The sequence below is a fragment of the Lissotriton helveticus genome, chromosome 4_1 (genome assembly GCF_964261635.1).
Source record: "Lissotriton helveticus chromosome 4_1, aLisHel1.1, whole genome shotgun sequence".
Classification (NCBI taxonomy): Eukaryota; Metazoa; Chordata; class Amphibia; order Caudata; family Salamandridae; genus Lissotriton; species Lissotriton helveticus.
The window spans coordinates 926873265-926896630 of record NC_136063.1 but is presented as its reverse complement, the minus strand read 5'-3'; the positions used below and the strand labels follow the sequence as shown (position 1 = coordinate 926896630).

The window sequence follows — 23366 nt, the reverse complement described above, 5'->3', positions numbered from 1 at the left end:
CATATTCTCTCTGTGTAAATTGTAATTATGATTGGTTATCCAGGATTGGCATTTTTGATTTACTCGTACGTGCCTCGTAAAGAGCACTGTGTGTGACAGGGCCTGTAAATCAAATGCTACCAGTGGGCTTGCAGCACTGGTTGTGCCACCCACATGAGTAGCCCTTAAATGTGTCTCAGGCCTGCCAATGTAGTGTCTGGGCTACAGTTGTGAATCCTTTCAACCCATTTTGAACAGCTGCACTTTACAAGTGTGTAACATAGCTTGAGCTCTGCATCTTTGCTTCGCTGTTGACCAATTCTCCTCCACACCTCATTCATGACCTTTCCAATTGACTGTCCTCTTCGTTCCCTAGTGGCACTGTTGTTAGGGCAGGGAATCAGGGGTGTTTCTAAGTTTAGGTTTCAAAATGATCCCTTTTGAAAGGTCTCAATGCAGTCTTTAAAGGCAACCTGCTGTTCCGTCAACATCCCAAAGCACTTTGACCTCTTCATATATTAATATTTGGGTGCTCAAGATGTAAGGATATCGATGGGATACCTCAGAACCGTTTCTAAGGAATGAATGACCATGGCAGCAGGATGCCACAATTCATTCAACTACGAAAACGCTTACAATCGCTTAATGTGTGGTATTCTATTTGTGTCACAGCTTACAGACGGTATCTTGGGAACCATCCTATTCAACAGAGCTCCCTACCTTACGTTTGTCCTACTCACACCTACAGTGGTACATCCTTTAACACAGCAGGACCAAGCCGGGTCCCATGCACACCCAGGAGACAACACAGATCACCAGAAAGCTGCATAGCCAGCTGCTGCCAGGCAGGAAACTTTGGCTTCTCTCCTTAGCGTGGAAGCTGCATCAGTGGTAGCCAAGGGAGGTAAAAAGCACTGGTACTCCTTGCCAGAAAATGTTTGGTTAATTTATGACCACAAATCCTTATAATTTAATGTTCAAATTCGAAGATCATTAATTCCCAATTGAGGACATTTTTCTTTTTTAAAAGGGCATTTAGTGACTTTCCCTCTTTTTTCATTGTAATTGTAATACTACCACAAACCCGGATGGGTGGCAATTTGAGCAGATTAAACCATGCCTCTCTAGGCCACAAACATTTTTCTAAGTGGAAAGTAAGTCACTTAGCCCCACTAATGCTGAAAAGATTTTTGCCAAGCAACTTTGCTATTTTTTCTGCTCACCAACCTTCAGTGAATATGAGAGTAACAAATGCAAAAAGTATAGCTGATCCTATGGTTTCTGATTTCTACAAAAATAGGCAAACAAGAGATCACAGTTCAATTCTGAAAGTAGCCTAGTACAGCACAGTGCGTGCTTACAAGCTGTACCTGTACAAGAATCAGAGAGTATGATGTCAAGCCAAGGACCGATTCAACCTTCTCCACTGGAAGACTCTACAACAAATGTCCAAGATGCGGGTGCCAGTTTTAAAAGGGATACCAGCTTGCCAGTGTGTTGGGACCACAATCAGTGGGCTCAATTTAAAGAAAAGTATCTATTGCTAAGCAGTGAAAATGGCTGCCTTGGCTGCAACACATGCAGTGAGGTTAAGCTACTTGGAGCATCACAGGGTATATGTCTGGAGAATGGATCACAGGGAGCATAGCTACATCTGGCCCAACAAAATCTAGCAAGTCAACCTCACTGCGGAAAAAAATCCATAAGCATTAACTTTCTGAAGCACATTCTAAAGCGTGTGATATCCAAGCTGCATCCAAAAAGGAGGTACGCTGGTCAACTTGCCATGCTTCAACAGTTAAGGTGATTCACACGCTTTACTTTTGTTTAAAAAAATAATCGCCCCTTTTCAGGCTTTCCAGGTCTAATAGCCTTGCAGGCTGCTAATGAGGCAGATATGGTCTCAATTTTACCCAGCGAATACACTGCAGCACCAATAACCTCTTGCATTGCTAATGACATGGTGAGAAAGGTTTGCCATGGGTATCGTTGAACAGGCTCCAAAAATATCAGTTTATATTGATGAGTCAACAACCCATTCTTCCATGACAGTAAATTATTTATGTCCATGCTGCAATCAATTGAAAAGAGCCCCTCACCTTTTTCCTAGACTTGGTTGAGTGGACTAGGGGAGATGCAGAAAGCATTGAGTCCTCACTGTTGAAATGTCTTGAGAAACATGGGTTTTGCAACATGTTCCTTGCAGCCAACTGGATAGGGTGTGCAGTGATGGTGCCAGTGTAATTCTTGGGAGAAGCTTTGGTGTTTTGGAGAGGCTATGTTGTAAATACCCTAGCCTTGTAAAATGGTCTATGTCACCGGCTTGAGCTCAGTGTAGCGGATACGGGATCACAGTGCCAGGCCTTAAGCACCTTGCGTCATTTTTCGAAAAAATGTATGCCGTGTAACACCAATCTCCAAAAAATCAGCGGGAACTCTCTGCATGTGCAAAAGAGTTAGAAATTGCAATTCAGAAAATTGGGCGGGTATTTTCAGTTCTGTGGATTGCTTCTAGCAAAAGGGCAATATAGCAATGTGGGAGCGCTGTTCCCACTAGTCGAAACCTCAGTCACCGCCTGTCACACAACTGTCAAACTGGCTACCCCAATAGAGTACACAAAAGGGTTTGCTGCTTTAGCAGCCCTACCAGATGATCCAAAGGAGGGTGGTGCTGTGTCATCTGGTGAGAATAAGCCACATTCCCACTCTGTGACTGTTGAGGCCTCAACTGTGAGTAACTCTGCTCTGGATTTGCTTAATGTTTTGCATTGGTGAACCATCTCTAGGCCGAGGTCATTGACTGAAGATCTCAAGTAGCCTGTTGACAGCTGAATTGTGTAAACTGAAACCTCCCATACCCCCCCACCCATATCACGCCGAAAACACATTTCCTCCTCCAATCTTATGCATCCCTCATTGAGGAAAGAAATGAGTGGAAAAATAATAGCAGTATAAGGCCCCAACCAGCCTCAGGACCTTACCACTGCCCCAACAGAGATCCATATCTTGCTGGAGCCCCCACTTCCCTGTACCCTTCGATACGAACCGTACGGAAGAGTGAACAATTTACTCCCCCCATCAGAGACAACGCTCAGGCAATTGCCAGGGAAATAAGTCAGTGCTGCAAAGACACAAAGGGCCCTTGCAAAGAAACACAGGGGTTGTTTATATTACTAGGGTGCCCCGGCTTGCTCTAGGAACATATGAGGGTGAAGACTCGTTGAATAATAAGTGCATATACTACATGAGGTCTGTGAGCAGTTGCTATTCGACCATTTGATCAGACATGCTAAACGGTCCCAAGACCTCTCAGAAAACTGTGAGTCTTTGGATTATGTTTGTCTGAAATTTGCTTCCAAATCCTTGGTAGAAGGCCTAGTAGGTTTTTTGTTCAGTAGAGCTTCAGCACTTCTTGTGATACCAAACACGGATATAATTTCAGCGGGCTGAATAAAATCCTGACATCTTCAGATTTTTTGCTGAATCTAGCTGGTGTTGCAGATGCTGTTCATGAAATTGGAATACTGTCAGAAGCACTGCAAAGGGATGAAGTAACTCTGCCACAAGCTTACCTGCTCATCAATAGTTCAGTAAGAGCAATTAAAAAGCTTAAGGAGTTCCCAGGGACACACAGGAAGGAGGCCTTACATGCTATTGAGAGTGGCTAATTTAGAGGAGTGGCAATCAGCTGGGAGCACTCACGTGGCCAGGTAAAAATAAACCTTCCCCAATTTGAGCAAAATCTGGCAGATAACTTGCACTCCAGGTTGTATGCACAGTCAGCAAGCAATAATAGGCCTGCCACATCATCTCGGACAGATGAATTTGTAGCGCTTACATCAGAGATAGATGTTATCAACCCACACAGGTGGCCAAACGACATTGAGAGCCCATGGTATGAAGGTGAGGAGAAACTGCAAAACCTGTGCAGGAGAGTCTCTCTTAATTAGGAATTCATATCTGGAGGCTTCAGAGACTATGTTTATAATGGTTATAATGAGATTCCAGAGTAACTGCAACCTGTTTTGAGGGCTATAAACACAATTCATGTGACTGCAAGTAACTGCGAAAGGGGTTTCAGCACCATGAACTTGATATTGTCACCCATACAAAACTGTTTTGGTATCAGACACCTTTCCTCATTAATGTTTAAAAAACTCATGGGCCCTCCTCTGCCGCTTTGGAATCCAATACCATAGGTCAAAAGGTGGTTGATTGCTCATCGCCATGTCTAGAAAGGTAGATCTTACAGCGCAGCACAATAAAACATATGTAGATGCATGGGTGTTTTATAATTGATGGTTTTCAATGATATAAAGCCATCTCACTAATCACTAATTTTCCATGGTCAAACATCCTGTAGCAATATAACATGTCCTAAAATGTCTCCATTAACAATTGTCAGAGTGTTGGCTTGAAACTGTACAATGTGCACCTTGAATTTTTTTTATCATGGTCAAAGTGCATTAAACTTGTCAGTATATTTAAAGGTGGTGTTCTATGTAGCATAATACATTTTATAGTTTAGATAATCACAATTGCAGTTTCTAGCATGTTTTTTTTACAACGCACAAACTCTGCATTTGTTCATGGTGCCAGGTTTTAGTATGCCTAGCTTGCAGCACTTAGTGATTTGACTAGTGTAGATGTACACCAAACGTCATCCACATTTGGGCTATTAATTCCTCCAGACAGGGAACCTTAAGTCACAGGCTTAAGTTCTGAGCAGCTTCAATTGTTAAAAATTGCAATACACTCAAATGATAGACCTGCTGTACATGTGATGTCACTTCCTGTGATGACATGTGCAGTGATGTCACATGCAGTGATGTCATGTGCCTGTGATACTACCTAACTTTGAGGCTCCCCCCACTTCTCTTTTAGAACTTATGACCTGCTGCTCCTTTACTTGGATGGAGTACCAGAAATGGTAGGGCACGGATAAGAAGTCTAGAAAAGGAAAGACACACATCATGGTTCGTAACAATTTAAATATGCGTAGTGATAACGTCCAGGACAAGGATTATGCCTGTGCACATCACTTGTGAAAGAACATACAAAACGTTTGTGGGCACACATTAAACGAGCATTGGCAAAGCCAACAGGTCTGGCGCTGGCGCTGGCTGCCAGCCTTTTGCCAATTCAGGTGTAGTTTTTCCATGTTTTTTGCAAAACTTTTATTCGGGAAGCTGCCAAGCCTTCATCAATCTAATTGCTATAGTATTCCCTAGCACTGAAGGTGTGAAAGGGCAGCATGCCATAACACCTAGTGAAGCCAGGTAATGGCTGAAGTAGGCGGATGCATTGCCCCTTGATAAATGCTGGAGTGGACAGAAGCAAAATGCGAATGACACAACAACAGACCAATGGATAGAGAGAGCTGGCCGAAAGCCCCTTTAAGTAAGTATATTTAAGTAATATCAAAAGGTCTTTGTTAATGCCAGATCTAAAAAGGATAAGTCAAGGGCTCTCTCCAACAATACAGTACCAGACTGTTGGACCTGGCCCTTTTGGCAGGTTCACCCCAAAACTTTTTGCTTTTTCCTAGCCTATTTCTGTAACCTGGTGTTGGTGATTTTAGGCCTCTGCGCACTTTTTCACTGTGGTACAGTGTAAAGTGCGGGAGCTCTCTGTGTATGTGTGAGAGTGACCTGCCCTCCCATAGGAATGCATGGGGAATATGTGTGACCATGGTAGTTCCTACTGTGTGGGGAGTGCAGGGTCGAGTTTGGTATGTGCGAACTCGTGAGATTGAATGCTGCGCAATGATGTATGCGGCATGGATGTGTCTAGTGTGGAAGTTCCACTTCTAGACATGGGTGTACGTGTGTAGTGAGTGTGCTGGCACGTGATTGGCTGGAGCCTGGCTCCAGGAGTCTGGATGGGTCTGCCCAGTGGTGAGTGTTGAGATTAGCATGCTGATGTGAGGGGAGGGGTGAACCTGGGACCTGAATAGGGCTGGGCTTTCCCCACACAATGCTGGCTCCGCCCCATGTGGTGCGACTGATGACCCTAGCCTGACTAGTGAATGGGAGGGGTGGCTGAGCTTATCAAGAGTGCTCCCAAACCAGCTGAGCCTGGTTTTGCCCCCACCCTGCACCTTTAGACAAAGGTTTGGACTGTATAAAAAGGGGCTGTGTCCCCTTACAAAATGTTCTTGTTTTACCACTTGAATCCTGCAAGGGGCATGCTGCTGCTTGGGCCCAGTGGAAGGCTTGCCTCCCTGGGCCCTGCCCATCCCCTGGATACGTGATGGACTTTGCTTCCCAGGACCTTTTGCCGGATGGGAGCCCTGTACTTTTACTTTTGGTTGCTGAGGCCCCTTTGCTATGGGAGCCCTTCTTGGGGGGTTTGAGGTCTGCCTGCTCCCTAGCGCTTTGCGAGCGCTTTATTTTCAGCTACTTAATTGCTGGCAGGTGCCACCCTGCTTGCCCTGTTCTTTACGCTCCTTTGTTTATTTTGTATTGCAAGGGAGCCTACCCCGCATCTAACGCTGCCGAGATTTGCGTGGCAGCCCCCGCCGCGGCCGCCCCGGAAGTCACGCAAGTCCGCCTGTGACAGGGGCGGGGCCGGGGCGGGACCGGAAGGAGAAGGAGCATGGGGGCGCCGGTTTGAGCAGGGCTCCCGTGTTCTGGAGAGAGCCCTGCTGGTGTCCAACGGAAGCTGTACATATTTTTAAGGAGGTCGGGAGCCATCCCTGCCTCCGCAAGCCTGGGGGAAGCAATGGCCGATGTTACCGGTCTCCCGTGTTGAGAGGGAGACCGAAGAAGAGGATGGCGCCTGCCGCTGTGGGGCTCCCGTGACCGAGGGGGAGCCCCGCACACAGAGGAGAGCCCCGCACACAGAGAGGAGCCCGGCAGCCCGAGAGGAGCTCCGGCAGACCAAAGAGGCAGCCAGCGTCCCCCGCCGCCTCCCGCGAGCAGTCCGGCTTAGTGGAGCTGCCAGGCAGGAGGTGGGGGCGCGAGAGCGAGGCACAGCGTAGGAGTCCCTTGCCGTAGCGGGACTCCCACGCGCATAGGGGGCACTTGTTTCTTTAGAGCGCACGAGGCTCTCGGCACCATTTTGGTATTAGAGCCTGCGAGGCTCGGGCATTCTTCTTAGAGCTTGCGAGGCTCACGGGGGGCCGTTGGTTCATTAGAGCCTGCGAGGCTCAGAGTGTCTTTGGGTGTTTCTGAGTACCCCGAGTGGGACTCCAACAACGGGGCACATTGTTGTTCAAGAGCCTGCGAGGCTCGTGAGGGCCCCATTGTTTGTTCTAGAGCCCCCGAAGCTAAAAAAGGGGGCACTTGTTTCTCCAGAGCCTGAGAGCTCCAACGTTTGGGGGCATGTGTTGTGTCAGAGCCTGTGTGGCTCCAACGTGCGCAGAGTTTCAGAGCCTGTGGGGCTCCAACAGATGGAGCAGATTTGTTCTAGGGGCTAGTGAGAGTCCCTGTCGCAGTTTGCTGATTTCCCAGCTGGCCAGCATTTAGTAGGCAGCTGCACCATTTAGGCGCCATTTAAGTGAAAGTCCTTGTGAGGGACAGAGATGGCACAGATGCGCAATGTGATTTTACTATTTTTATGATGGTAATTGCCTGATGTGATTTTTGCGCAATGTGATTTTACTATGTTTATGATGGTAATTGCCTAATGTCTTTTTAGGCATCATGTGTTTTTCCTTCCCTGCACCTCTGAATGTGTTTTGATGCATCATATGCCTTGTTCTTACACCGCTGAATGTATGTTTATGCATCATGTGTTTTTCTTCCCTACACCTCTGAATGTTGTGATGCATCATGTGTAATATGTTCTTGTTTACGCCCCTAAATGTGATTTATTCTTAGGAGGCAGAGTCTAATGTGTTTAGACTAGTGAGAGATTGCCTACTGTATTTTTACTGGTTAGGCCTAAATATGATTACTGCGTAATGTGCTTTGCCTTTATGCTTGTGTTATACTTCTAAATGTGTTAATGCTTAGGAGTTTACTTTGCCTAGTATGTTATACTAGAGAGGGTATGTGTCCATGCGTGATCTAGGCCTATGGTTATTAGTATTGCGTAGTGTGTACCTGTGGTTACTGGTTGTGGTCTATAATTGTTATTTTGTGCTACACTTATTCTATGTCCTAGAAGTGCTATTTCTGCTAAGTGTTGATTCTGACAGTGGCCCACGTGGCCCTGTCCTGGTGTAAATAATCCCATGTGAATATTGCCCGTGCCAGTTGGCACAATGTATATTGTGTGATACTATCTGATGTGTGTTTACAATACAAAAGTTATTTTTATATAACCTTGTGTGGAGTTCCTTTTGTGGTGTGCCTAGGATGTTGTTGCTGTTGTGTGCGTGCGCAAATGCTTTACACATTGCCTCCGGGTTAAGCCTGTCTGCTCGTGCCAAGCTACCGAGGGGGTGAGCAGGGGTTATCTTGGCGTGTGACCCCCCTTGCCCTGACTAAAATGGTGGTTTCTGCCTGGCTTTGGCGTAAGCCTTAGCCAGCCAGAAATCCCAGTTCTAACACAGACACTAGGACACAGCTCAAGCTAAGAGTCGAAGGCCAGTTTCCAAGGGATATTTCTTGGATTACTCCTGTCTTTCTATTCAGTATCTGTGAACAAAGCTTGCCTCACTGCTGCTCATGGCCTGTGTGGAGGAACCTGCCCATTGCTAATAATGAGGTTTATGTGCAGGAAAGTTTCTACATTTCTGCACATGGCTGTGGAGGGATTGTGCCCTTCTAATGCCTGTGCTTGAAGAATGCCTGCTTTGCTGCTGCTCAGGTTGAATGTGAATGGTGTTTGCACTGCAATTGATCCTGTTATGTGCTGCATACGCTATTTTTGGTGGTGGCTGCAAAATCTCTGTGATTTTGTCGAGGGGTGGCTATTAGTGAAAGCTGACATGAACAACTACAGGATTTCGGACTGTGGGGATTTGGGCCAGCCTCAGAGCTCAATGTTCCCCATCTGGCTCAGTTCCAGGTGAATATTCAATGACATCCTTTCCAGTGGCCCTCTGTAGCACAAGACACTGCTTTGGTTGACATTGCACAAAATGCTCCAGCATGCTTCTCAATACCCACTGAAACTCTATCAAGAGCGGTATCTAGGAAATTAACTTAATGCATAATCTGAATGTTCTCTTTAATTGACAGTTTCATCAAAATCACTGACTTAAGGCTTTGTTGGCCAAGTTGTGCTTTTTAAATAGACTTTCCAGTCCAATTCAAATCAGAATGCTTTTGTTCCTGAAGAATTTCCTTTGTGTAAATACAACAACTTTAGTCCTGTCTCTTCATGCCGGGGAGCAGGAGCAATGTGTGGAGAACAAAGCCAGGAAACAGTAATACATGAAACTGAAATGTCTATCTTTTAAAAGTGTAAATGCTTGTGCTGGCATCGGCCAAGTTATTTCTGCTACAGGACTAATTAAGCAAAAAAAAACTGAAAAGTAGAATATGATAACATTTGAGAAGAAATGAGCCAATTGTGTTCTTTTCCTCTCCTCTTTCACCGTTTCAGGCTTCAACATATGCCTCTGCTGATTCTTGTCTCGATCTTTTACCTATATTTACTTAAATACCGGATTAACAATTCAACGATAGGAATATAAAAATAATGGTGGATTTGCACCACCGCTCTCCACGTTACCAGGCTAGTGAAGTCATTCCACTGTACCTGCGATCAAGTTCTAGATTGTTCTAGGTCTTCCATATAAAATGGATTTGTCAGTTCCAGTATTTGGAATCACCACTTTGACCCCTGTACTACACACCTCAATGCAAGGATTAAATTGCATCTTTTGAAAAAGTCATCATAGACAGTGCAGATGTTACTGACAGACCAATGAGTCATGTTTATCGACAATTTGCTACTGGCGCGTATCCTGTGGTGAGCCACTCGGGCCCTACAATGTGCAGGATGACCGCAGCACGCATTTCTACAACCTGGAGTGGCTGAGGGGATAAATAAAAGGGACCCTGATTCCTTGGGGTCAGTCCCAGACTGTACGTCAGCGTTCTGACTATCTGTGCAGCGCAGCATGATCCCTGCTAAGCCGCCCATACGCACTATCACATATCTCGGTATCCCAGCTGCGCTCTTGCCAAATAAGTGACACCTAGAAATATCACTTTAGAAAAATATCATAAGCTACTGCCAAGCCAACAACTATCTTCGAAAAATAGGGAAACATGCATCTAAATATACCTAGAACTCTTGCTGCCATACCTTAGGGCGGAGCATACAGAGTTTCTTTGGTGGGAAAATTCTTTCAGAACTTAATGTCTAAGATGTCAGCGAAAGCGTCTATAATTATAGACTCAATAGTTTCTACAGTTCAGTGCTTCCAATAAATCACCTGTATTTGAACGCCCTGACAGCTCTTTTCCCACGAACTTTGACAGCAGGTTGACATTGTTATTATTTCGAAGCCTGCATGTGCGCTGGTACAGTAAGGGCTTTCTTTCTCTTGGTGAGAACCGGAGGTCAGAAACAAAGAGAGGAATACTACTAACTGCCTGAATACTATTGCAAATTGTCCCTGCTTACTGGTGTAATTTCCTCAGAAGTGAGGTTAGGTGGCTACGACATGTCAATCTACAATTTTGAAATCCCATTTTGATGCGATTTGTTCAGGTCTTGTGATAACTACACCCAATAAAGGCAAACTTTAAAAAACGTTAAAGACAAAGCTTACTTTGGAACAATGCTTATTATATGTTGTTTAAATTGTGCATGCTGCACTACATATATACCCGTACCTGCTTTGGGGCCAGAAGTCTAATACTTCAATATTATAGCCTAGATAAAATAGTGAAAAATAGTGTATTACCCAAAAAAGCATTCAACCTTAAAATCTCCTGAAGTCAAACGTTCCCTGAATGGCACACATTTGAAGGGTTCCACAATTTAACTGCAAGACTGTTTTCTCTAAAAGCATTTCAAAGTAGGCCTGAGTGGAGTTTGCAGAGATTTACAATGCGAAGTGACAGAAAAACTCTGCTGCACTCTGCAGAGTTGCACAAGTGGCGGAGTATGTTAGATTGCTTTGCTCCCACTGATTTTAGGTTCCAGGAGTTTGTCCGGCGCTATAAAAGCAGGAACGGTACTCCGTGTCATGCCGGAGGGTGCTGCTGCTTTCAGCTGCTCGAGTAGACATTTTATGCAAGCGGCAGCTTTCTCAATGCGAGCAGCAGATTTCTCAACGCGAGTGGTCGCGACCTGCCACGACTGCCCACACTGAGAAATCTCACAGAGAAAAGGTCCAGCACGACTTTTGTCTAAAAACCACTCACCAACTTACCTCTGGAGAACAGAGCAAGAGAAAAAACTGCAACCTGCGTCGCTTCATAGAGTTTTGCGGAACTACGCACAAAGCGTGAAGTGGGCAAAACTCTGCAAACTCCGCCGGCGGAGTCGAAATTTTCACCCGCTCTGTTTTCAGAGCCTGCCTCCTGCTATTTACTGAAAGAATTACTTAACAACTATAACATTTGGAGTTACACTGGGTGAGATAGATAGCAAACATCTCATGGGTAAGCCATCTGTAAAGGCTGTATGCCAGGCTTTTTGTGAAAAATGCACTGTGAGCCATTTTGCAGATTACATTTACCCCCCCCCCCCCCACCCCACCCCCCCTTCAGTAGCCAACAAAGGTGGCCTTTTTGCTTTGAGATATGATCTATGGGTTTTAACTTACACATAACACTACATGCGTTGAGACACCCTGAAGTTGTCACATGGCCTTTTTAGGCCAGAGTAAGATCAGGGAGTTTTCATAATGCCGCATGGACAATATTACCACATGAATGAATGATGCCCTTGCTCAAAAATCCAAAATGGGCACATTGTTTTAGAAAACTAGATCTAGACGTTATAGATTCCTGCCAATTTATTGAAGGATACTGCTCAAGCCAGAATCCTGAGTTTTACTGATTCGGCTATGTCAGGATGTGTTCAATTGACAAAGCCCACTGGATGGGAAAAGCATGGGCAGTGCCAGTCTTCCAATATTTTTTGCATTGGGCCAATTCAAGATTATTCTAGTCTGGCACATGCATTTCTCATTGGTAAGTACGTCATCACCAGTCTTTAAAAAACTTTTCATATTTCTTCCTTTAATCAATGTATCTTGCAGCAGAGAAGCTCCATCCAGCAATCCCACCCATCCATTTATTTCTGTCTTCATAGAAATGGAGTATCATATCAACCCTATCCACGGGATTCGTAGACCTTTTAAAGATCAAAGCTAAGAGAAGACTTTAAACAACCTCTGTTGACTTGACAGGAATAGTAGACAAAAAAGGCTGCTTTTATTAATATGCATTGTCAATATGGGACCTGCAAAGTTGCTGCTCTTCTTTAATTTTTTTTAGAAAGCTAGATGAAACTCATCACCACTGCTTCAAGTGCACAGGAACCTGCATTGCAACTTCAAACATGACTTTCCACGTCTTCAAAAATAGTAGACCTGGGAAATTCACCAACTTCACATTACAAGAAATTTCAAAAAACTATTATACAATGCGTCATTTTGTGTAATTTGTTTACCCAAGCTTGCGCCTTGTGTTAAAAGTTCTATGGAGATACCAGCAGGAGACCAGTTTGAGCAGAAAATGACTCTTAGAAGATATTTTCTACCCAAACTAGGCTTCTGACGGTATCTTTCAAAACTTTTTAACATGAGGTACACACTTGTGTAAAAAAAAAAAAAAAAAGAATTTAATGAGATATTGGTAAATCATATATCGCTAAGAAAACATACTTTAGAAAAAGTTTCAAAGAATTTCATTACATTTTGCGATTTCATCCAGCTTTAAAACTCTGTCGCTGATGGAAAAATGAAAACATCAACATACCTAAAATCTGCTTAGTTCCACCATTAAATCGGCAAGAAGTGTAAAAAAGAAATTCTGGGCCTCGGCTGATTAAACACATTCTAGAGGCACAATACAGGTGGAATTCAGGTCTTACTTCAAACGACTTGGCCTAGACCTCCTTTCTTGGTGATTGACAGAAGGAGACCAGATCACATAAAAAAAATTTGCCAAAAACATTAATTTATGACCATATTTACCTCAGTTACAATTGCCAAGGATTCACAAATGGATTCCTGGTAGTCATTTTAAAACAAGAACTGACAAGAGGGAAATTTATGCGCAAAAGATAGTGTTCACTTGTATAGTCCAACTTGTTAGGTCATCTAGTCAATGCTCTAAGGTGGAGATACAACCCTTGTCAAAAGTTGTAATCAAACAGGCATACTGAGTATGCCAGTTATATATAATTCTCAACAGTTCTCAACCTGAGCAATTCTAGGTAAAAAAGTCAATTTTATGAAATGTTTTCCCTGTGTTTACACGTGAGAGTATACTGAACATCTAGTATACAGTATCCAGTTAAAAATGAACTGATTATGGGTTATTGTATTAACATCTAATCAAGTGTATATGTCACTTGTTTCTAGCCCTGACTAAGTGCTTAGGCTTATTAGCCGGACGAAACACGTGTTGGCAACGAATTGTATATTAAGAAAATGATTGGAAGAAATGTGCGTTGTGACTGCATATGAACTGTTGAAGAAATAAAGAAGAATATATTTTGAAACTACTTCATTGGAAAATCAGTAATTTTTGATTGGACTTTATTGACTTTTTTACCTAGAATTGCTCAGGATTCCTGGTAGTCATTTGTGCTGAGCTCTCCACTGAGAGTGCAGAGATCTCCACACCCATAAATCTCACTAAAGTGAAGTGGTGGGAATGAGAAATTTTACAGACATACTTAGTTTTGGAAGTTAAAATGCAGCCAACAAGTATATGTGTGGGCATACGCCCAATCCTCACATTCCCCTTCCAGCATGAAAAGGGTCGGCGATGTAATCCCGCCAGGTGCTGGGGTAAATCCCATTTCAGGGTGGAAAGGAAAATGATCAACCCCAAACTTGGTGGGGATGCTGGGGAAGGGTTTTACCCTACCGGGAAAAATATTTTCTAAATGGTGGAAAAAAAAATGTGCATTTGCACAGGGGACACTATTCACGGAGAACACCATACAGAGGGAATGGCAATCACGTGGCTTTCCATGACTCCGCATGGAAACCTGCAACAAGTGCGTAATGTCCTGCTGTGGAAAGACTGTGGGGGTAAAGACTGTAAATCCATATAAATGTGTGGCATTATTTGAAGCATAAGTTCTTTATGTATTAAGTGGCATTGATATTCTGACCAGAGTTGCCCACATAACTAATGTTTCTCTTTTAAGTCTTCGTAATCTCCGCCATTTTGTCTGCCCTAAATTACGTTGCAATTTTCACTGACCCTTGAAGTTTACCATTGCATAACCAAGGTTAACATTCAAATGTGTACGAAGTCACAATACAGTTTTCTTCTGTGGCTTTGGATATGTGAAAATACAGGGTTTCTCAGTAGCACATACAAAACAAAAGATGCATATCTGTGAACAATATTTTTATATTGCACACAGTGTGTTGCCTCTAAGCCACCCTAAATGCAGATATGATCATTTGGATGGAATCCCATAGCACAACTTCGATTTACACTGACTTGGAAATTCACTCACTGCGAGGCTCTCCAGCATGGAAATTCAATATTACATGCTTAATCGATGTAGAAAGTGAAATAAGGCATGTGGATCAAACTGTTACTACCTGGAATGGATTTGAAGAATCCATAAATTCAGATATAAAAATATTTATTTCAAAGTTTTTTGAAGTTCGTCATTCCCTAGCAAAATTACAATCTGGTTGAATACTAGTAAAATTAAGGTTTTTCTTCATAATGGCCAACTGCTGACTCCAAAAGCTATTGGTTTTAAAGCTAGATGGTTCTCCACTACAATTCACATTACTTGACCGTAGTGGCATATGGCTACCACAAAAGCAGCAAGCAAACATGAAGAAACTATAACACTGCACTATAATGATGCCATGGCTAAAGGGACCATGCAGAGTACATACAGGTACCTATATTTGGCTTATAGGGGAAGTAATGGTGTTGCCCCCCTATAAGCTGCTTGCTTTCAAGTCTCTTACGCCAAACAAGGGACGACATTTTGGTGAGCAGGTTAACTAGTTGGCCATAAAAACATTCAAGATGTGGGAGTATGACCGTATCAAATGATGAGGACATTTCAATTTATGATTCAGATGACTAAGAATGAGGATATAACTCACCTAAAGATAACAGGGTTTCAGACGCTACCTTTCGGATCTCTTCATTTTCAGACTGGCACAGCGCCACCAACGTTTTAATACTTTCGGTAGCCTGGAAAGCACAAACAAAAAGGGAAGGTTGTCACTCTTAATAACAAGGAGAAATAGCACGCCACAACAATTCGATTTGTGCTACATGCACGAAAAACTGCAACATTAAGGTTCCTTCTTAAGTTAGATCCTGGCTAGCGTGCACTCACCCTATGGCACTTTCAAAGAAGAGTTGCAGTCTTGTTTTTAATGGTACAGATTATACTAAATGTTGGCTGTGCTATAATTTAGTAACTCAATATATAAATAAGAAACTATAACTGCAATTTAGCTTTCATTGTCTCATCTGTGCCTGCACCGCTGTTATCCTTCCTCAGACTGGGGTCTTGTGGGAAAGCGCCCACTGGATTAATCTCAGATGAGTGAAGAGGAGAAAGGGCACTCTTGCTATGGAGGCCTCTGCAGATGCAGTCAAGAAATCAAGGCATACAAATGAATACAAAAGAGGGAGAGGAGAGGGAAATTTGTAGGAGGGGAGTAGAGGTTCTCCACTGTAGAAGGGCTGGTGGTGTGGCAGAGGTTGGAGCATATAGGAAGACATTTTAATCTGGGATTAAAGGATTAGAGCCAAATCTGGAACCTCAAAATCTGTAGACTGGACCAGTAAGAGAAGAGGCGGTCGAGAACAAAGAAGATAATATGGAGAAGTTAAAACGAACAAGTAGGTTAGGGAGTAGCGTAGTCAGTGTGTCATGGGCAGTAAGCACAAGAAAGGGAATGCCCCCCCTCCCCGGCAGTTGTTTGAGTGATAAAAATCGAGAATAATCAGACTTTATTGGTCCCTGCATGCCTCTGGGATTCAGTGCAACTGCACCTGCTGCCCCAATGGAAGCTATGCCCTTGAGGTTTGGATGGAGTGGGAGTGTGAAAAGCAGAAGAACAGGGGAGGAACTGGGGAACCAAGTTCGAGACCTAGCCTCGGCTCAACATCCTGTGATTCTGAGCAAAAATCTTACTCTCCCCATACCGCCCAACAATGTGAGATATAACCTGGTTTTCATGTAAAACGATCTAATGCCCTTGTGCCAAGTGAGCTCTATATAAAAATGCAAAAAGAGAAAAAAAAAAAGAAAACACGAAAGTGGTTTGAGGGGAAACAAAGGTGGAGACGGGGGCAATGAGGAAACAGGATATCCGACTGTGCCTGGTAAGCACACCCATGCACAATGACATCACAAAACCTGCCAGTGTATTAAAAAAAGAAAACTGCGTTCAGATAGTGAGTGCAGTGTTAATTGCTCTGCAGCGCTGGCGCGCCCTATATAAAACAACATTAGAAAGTATGCAAATGGGAGCCAAAAGGTAAAATAAAGTAATATTAAACAAACGCAAATAAACCATGAACAGGATCGATCCTGTCCTTGGACATCAGGGCAAACGATCGCGAGTGCTGAGATTCAACAAAAGAACAATGCCGCCCTGGAAGGGTGGGAGCCTCTCTGTTTTTGGCAGCCCTCCTAGACTGCTCGCTAACAAGACACTCCGAGTGTGAGAACATTTTTGCTCAAGACAGGTGACTTATTTATGAATTTCTGGCAATGCTAGGAATCCGCTCCATTCTCCTCGGGGCAGGGCCAGGGCGGTGAAAGGAAAGTTTCCCACGGTCGTTTTCCCTCTCTGAATTATGTCCAGCGTTCTGGCGGCAAGGCCTCGCTCGCGCAGGTAATGCACGTTTCCCCTCCGGGCACGGAGCAGTCAGAAGCTTATCTTTGTGCTCAGGTAATCACCCTCTGCAGTTACAGGAACAAAAGTGTCACCGGCGGCCCGTCAGTCAACGGCTTTAACTGAGCGAGCGCTCAAGAGAAAAATAAGAGGAAACCCTCCAATTAAAGTATTAATATTTTATCAGGACTTAATACCTGTGAGCAACCGACGCCCCTAACTACCTAGAAAAACGCTAAAAACCTTTAAACGAGTGAGGCAGAGAGAGGGATGCTGCACAGAAAGGGATTACACTTAGAATTGTGGCTTGTGTATATATGTAGGGGTACATGGTTAGTTTTTACCCCGAAGAAGAAAAATCTCAGCAAATGTAAAATGTTTGTGACCTGCAGCTCACGCCTATAACTCGGAAAGAAGGCGCCTTCAATGACCAGTATGCCATCTGTAGTGGGTTATAATGATTTAATATGGCACTATAGACTACAGCCATGGGTCATATCTGCCATTAAGTGCCTGCAGAAGAGTTACAGGCCCTAGCCCTAGGCACAATCCTATAAAACCCAAGGAGAAGGACACCCACCAACCACAGGGGAAGACTGTTCCAATTAAACCAGAGAGACTGCAGAGAAGTGTTTGATGGGTGAGATAGAGGACATACACCAGACATTGGAATACCCCTCCCAGGCGGCGGGGCACTTGAGGGATATTCCGGCTCATCAACAGCGTCTGATGATCAGGGCAATCATTTTTTGTTTGCCATCAACTTTAAGTCATCATAGTGGTCACGTGATATCTCAAGCCGTAGATTCTACGCCACTTATGAACATGGGTTCTAGGCCAGTAGCAATCTCAGGAATTCTCAAGTTAGCAGAGTCTGTACTTCCATTTATTCTGAGCCACAACTTTTCAAATCAACTTCTAGTTCTCTTGACTTTTATTTGCCTAGGGTCATTGTGTAGGCGCAAGGCCAACCAACAGCCATCCCAACATCCCAAACTTCTAAAATAAGTCACAGAACTTTAGAACTATCCAACTGCACTCAAATCCATTTTTTCTGAGGCTGGAGTCGCCTTTATTCTTCAATAGTCCGCTCCTTCCCTTTCAGATGCATTGGGAAGTTATCCGGAAAAGAGTTTCTGGAACTATCAACTGTGTATTGCATATTTGCATTTATAGAGGGCCTCAGACCCGACTGTGGCGCAGGGTACAATATCAGACGAGTCCCATGCTGCAGCATGGGGGAGTGCTTGGTAGGTATTATGATGTATTTCCTGTCTGAATGTATGGGAAGTGTTTTGGTGTTGTGCGTGAAGAACCAGATAGGTGCTCGTATCCTTTCCATGGGACAAGGAGCATATTGCTGTGATGGAGGAGGGAGTGTGAGCGAGAAACATTATGTGTCCAATTAGCTGGCATTTATATTTACTCAGAAAGTTCCGTATTAGGTTTGCGATTTTCTAATATTTTACAATCCACTTCCAAAGAGGGCTACTACAGCAGTTTGGTTGACAACTCTAATTCTTCCAAATCTGGGAGGGAAGGACAGGAGAGTGAGGCGAAAATGGAGAGAGGCCAAGATCTTCCTGGAAGGTCTGCATTACAGTCACCCACTATATGAATATGGCCATGAGATGTGTAGTATTGATTAAGGACGGCATGATGGCCGGGAACTGCAAGGCTGGATCACATTGGAGTTCTCTAGGGTGCTAGCTTCAGGGGGCAGATCACCTCAGCCATTCACTATCGGCTCTTTTTTGTACTAAGTGAACAGAGGATTATCTAAACACTGTTTCAGAGGAGCTCTCTAACCTATGTGGTACAGGTGTGTATTTCCACGGTTGAGTGGTCCCCACAATATTCAAGCATTCGAGGCCACAGAACGTTTTACGCTAAGTAAACATGAAGCAGAACCATTTCGCAATTTTTTTTGTGTGCAAAAGGGAATGGAGCAAATAGGTTACATACAGTTTCACAATGTGGGAGAATGGAGAACATTATTTTAGGTGATGCTAATTATTTTGCGTCATATCAGGCATCTATCAATTACAATTAAGAAGTCAAAAAATTAGTGTGCTCCATCCCATGCTACATGTGCAGCAAAAATAGTGCAAAGTCTGTTTGGTCCATTTTTTTCTCTCTAGGTCAAAGTTTTATATAACACTTATTTAAATTAATAAGAAACAATAACAACTGGTCAGAATGGATTTGCTCCATTTTCTTGTCCGACTGCAAGTATTATGTAATGTTGAGATCTATTGTGCAACTCAGCTAATGCTTGAAGCATTCCTTTAAACATCCAAGGTATGCAAAACTATCCTGTACTCAGAATCTCAGAAGGTGTTGATATGTTACTTAACTTTGCATAGAAAGCATCACTGGGGAGCCACAGATCAACAGCTTACACATTATAATAAAAACGTTCCACGAAAAAGCACACCACAAGGCAAACATTACAAGCAGAATGCCTACGTGGCTGTTGTTTGTGTACCCATCCGGCTCTTGTGCGGCTGCCCCACAAGCAGTTCTATTGAAAACCTGTTTGTCTTTCTCTCTGCGAAAGTTCATGGGAAAGTAAAGCAGTTTGACACGACTGACTTCACATGGCTCAGAAAAGGCACCCTGTTATCAGCGATTATTGTACCTGAAGGCATTTCAGTGCCAGGCAAGCAGCCTTCTGCAGGTGGAGGTTGGGCTGCGTGAGCACTTCGCAGTAATAACTCAGAGCCTGGGAAACAGACATAAGGAAAGAGATGAACATGATTACAGCAAAGTTCACAAAACGGCGCCAAACATGACCTAGAGGAACCTCCCACCTACGCAGTCATTGCGCCATTGTTTCAACCTCATATTTAATACGTATATTTTGTATTTACAGATTTTGCCGTAACGCTGCTGGACCAAACACTTTTCTGAAACACTTGTACGTTTTTTTCTCTTTTGAAATAAAAAAAAGCTGTACTTACCTCAACATCCAATACATAGATTTCCTGTGTGATCTGTTGATGTGCATATTTCTGAAAACCCTAGCCCAGTTTACAATGCTTAGTAATTACTTTGTGGGACGTTGTAAGCCCTGTAGGAGCGGAAGCCGCAATCTACCTCTCAATTGTCTTGCAATAGCTACCACTTATGGCACACGTCTGTATGTACTAAGAAAATGTGCCTCCTACGGACCCTTTTTATTGGAAAAAAAGAATGTATGCTATCGGCGTCTGTAGGAAGATGGAGTATTATGTGGTGATGCTGGTTAGGCTTCATTATGCAATACTCTCACAATACCCCAAAGATGGTCCTTGGATTCACACTAATAAATCCTTAGCTCAGTCCTGGTAGTGTGGCAAAAGGCAGTCAGGCTTTACTAGAGTAACCTGTTTAGCATTTCAGAGTACCAACATGGACGATAAACAATTGTCATGACACAAAAGAAATACAACAGCAATTTATAAAAAATAAAGCAGATTGTTATATAAATTTAGACACCAAAATGAAGTAAATCAGATAAATGTAACCTGAGATATAGATTTTAGAAGCAATAATAAATCACTGCAAATCAATACTGCAAAGGTTTAGCATTGCGGTCAATGTTAAAAAGCACTAGTGACAATTAGTGACTTGCAGGTCGGATAGCGTGGATCCCAAGAAGGGTAAAGGTGATGCGGGTTCCAGGACCAAGCCATGACAGTAAGCAGGGCTGGCTTTACTGGTGGCGCCTTGTGCGACAATGTTTGTTGCCGCCCCCGTAAAGCCAGCTTGTCAGAGCACTTTACATCACACACACACATTGCATAGAGACCATCATATGTGTGTAAATCAGCGTACAGGAAATGATACATCAGACTGGACTACAAGGTGTAATGTAGGAGTAACATGTCATTGATACTGATAGGCACTATAGTTTGAGTACTTATTCTGGAAAAGCACAAATTCTGAATTTAAAATGTAACACCATTGTTAAGGGTTCTCTTTAATAATAAGAATGGATTTCTACTCAAATGAACCCATTTGGCAAGATTAGGATAATGAAAGACTGGGCAAAAAAACAAATAGCTCTAACATATACCTTGCAGTTTACACGCAGCTCTTTGATGACAGTTAATAGCTCAATGTTCTATATTAGGATTTTGACTTATAAACTACAAGTAACAAAAGGAGCTCTCTTACAGAAGCAGTAACCCACTGACCTATTTTAAATTACATGCATGTTGTTATCTACATGGTACATGTTCTTAGCAGCAGGCATTTTAACCCTCTGCACTACCTTAGGATAAGTCAAAATTTCCCCTAGACAAACCTCTGGTCTCTTTCTATGAAGACGATTAATCACGTTATCTTGACATTTTAATTGATGCCTGAAAATTGCTGGAGGCCTGGAACGTGGCAGCAGGTGCTTTTAAAATGATAATATACTTGCAAAAATGACACCCCCACCACATGTCAGCGCCCGGTGCGGTGGCACCGATCGCACTGCCCTAGAGCTGGCCCTGACTGTAAGTCCGATTTTACCTGGCTCAAGAAGCCCGGGTGAAGAGTTCTCCTGGCTGTCCGTTGTGATAAAGCTGAAGCCATGGGGGAGCTGGGTTTACCATTTACACGGTGTTGGATTTATTTATACCTTAGAGACGCCCCCTGAAAAACTACCAGGTACTGGTGGGTTGATGGACTGATCTCCAGCAGCCTGCCACCAGGGACAAGTGGCTGACCCCCAAGGGTGAGGGCCTTTGCTTTCAGGGGGCCATGAAACCCAGCCTGCTCGAGCGGAGTGTGATTTGCACCCCCGCCCGCAGGATGACCCGTGGAGTAGCATTCCAGGGCCAGGGAGCTTCAAAGAGGCCCCACCGCCTTTGGTCTGCGAGTCTGGCTTCCCTCACAAGAGAGGAAAACAACCCCCTTTGTCCAGAGCCTTTGGCACCTAAATAGGTGGGAACATTAGCTAGGCAAGATATGTGTGTCCACCCTCAGGTGAGTACCAACCCTGAACTGGGCTACTTGAAGTGGATGGACATTTCAGAGGTGACCATCTTTGTGATGGCAAATATAGGATCTCTGGGACAGGGTTATGCCCACTTGCCCCAGGTAGTGGTCATATTGGGGGCATAGTGACCCCCGGGTTAAGTAGCCCCTTGGCTACTACCCTATTCTTCCCTAACACCCTTACCAACAGTATTTAGGGGAGCTCTGGCACCAGAAAATCAGATCATGCCAACCGACCGAAGAAGAAGGGATGAAGAGCGGCGAAAACAAGAATTACAGAAGAAGCAACTGACTAGGCACCAGACCTGTCGGCCTGTTGCCTGTTTTGTCAGCACGTCTCCAAAGACTCAGGAACTCACATGGAGCAGCATCTTGAAGGTACCAAAGACTGAGCTGTGAGGCTCCAAGACACGACAACCCCACACCGGAACACACCACTGCACCCAAGCCACCGAGCCCAAGCTGAAGTGGGCCGACAGTGCCTACAAGGTCCCAAGATCCTGACGACCTAAGAAGAAGTACACTGAAGAGTCGCAAAAGCAGAAGACCGAGGAAGAGCAACTGATCTGGCACCAGCCCTGCTGGCCTGTCTGATGTTCTCCATTGAAAGTGTGCCAAAGACTTCTCGCCCTGCAGCTGTTGTGCCTCCAAAGCCTGGGAGGACTTCCTGCCTTTAATAAAGACTCAAATACCCCAGTGGAGCACTAGAGGTGCTTCCCTGCATCTGGCAGGCACCCCAACGAAGACTGAGTGCTCCAGACCTCAAAAAATGGACACTGCCCCCGTGCTTCCAAGCTGAAATGAGCCAATGGTGCCAGCGTGGTCCCTTGGCTCTCCTGAGACAAAACCTGCCTGGGACTTTCCCACTGAGGACTTCCCCGACACCGCCTGCAGCCTCCATTTGCAGGCTCCTTCTACTGCGAGTGCTCCCTGTAATGAAAATCTGATGCCTAAAGACACCTCTACACCCATCGCTCCAGCCCCTATTTTTACAGTGGCATAGCTAGATCTTTTGCCATGGTGGTCCCGCAGCCCCCCCCTTGCTAAACCACCATATTTTAAAAAATTGGTAAGGATCTCCATATTGAGTTGTATGCATCATTTATTGAATATTGTAGGTATGTGCTGATGTCTAACACTCCTTTCTGAGAAACCTAAGGCTGCTCGACCACACTACACATTAGAAAAGCACCTTGGGATTGCGAGATCAAGTTTGTCCACTGGTAAGAGGGAATACCTGGACTCTTTGGATGGTATACTTCATTTGGTATACCATATAAAGAGTCGGCTTCCTACAGTTGGAAAGAAATTTGGATTAACCTTGCTTTTTGAAGCTTGGAAAATAAGGCTCTACTGTGTCAAGTGCGTAGAAAAAATGTCCGGATCACCTAGCCACAGGTTGACTAGCGGGCATGAGCACGCCTTAGACTACATAAACATAAAGACATCTGTAAGTGCTTTACTAAATATTAAAAATGGCTCACAGGAACCA

The 23366-nt window shown here is 44.0% G+C and overlaps 1 protein-coding gene across 5 annotated transcripts in view; it reads right to left on the bottom strand.

Moving 5' to 3' along the window:
* RIPOR2 (RHO family interacting cell polarization regulator 2) overlaps positions 1-23366 on the bottom strand; it is a 612501-nt gene that overhangs the window by 47160 nt on the left and 541975 nt on the right. For all 5 annotated transcript variants that reach the window (XM_078687528.1, XM_078687531.1, XM_078687533.1 and 2 more), the window contains exons 20-21: positions 19545-19628; positions 15152-15242 (exon numbers count right to left, since the gene is read on the bottom strand). In XM_078687528.1, the coding sequence (XP_078543654.1) occupies positions 15152-15242; positions 19545-19628 (175 nt within the window). The remainder of the gene's footprint in view (positions 1-15151; positions 15243-19544; positions 19629-23366) is intronic.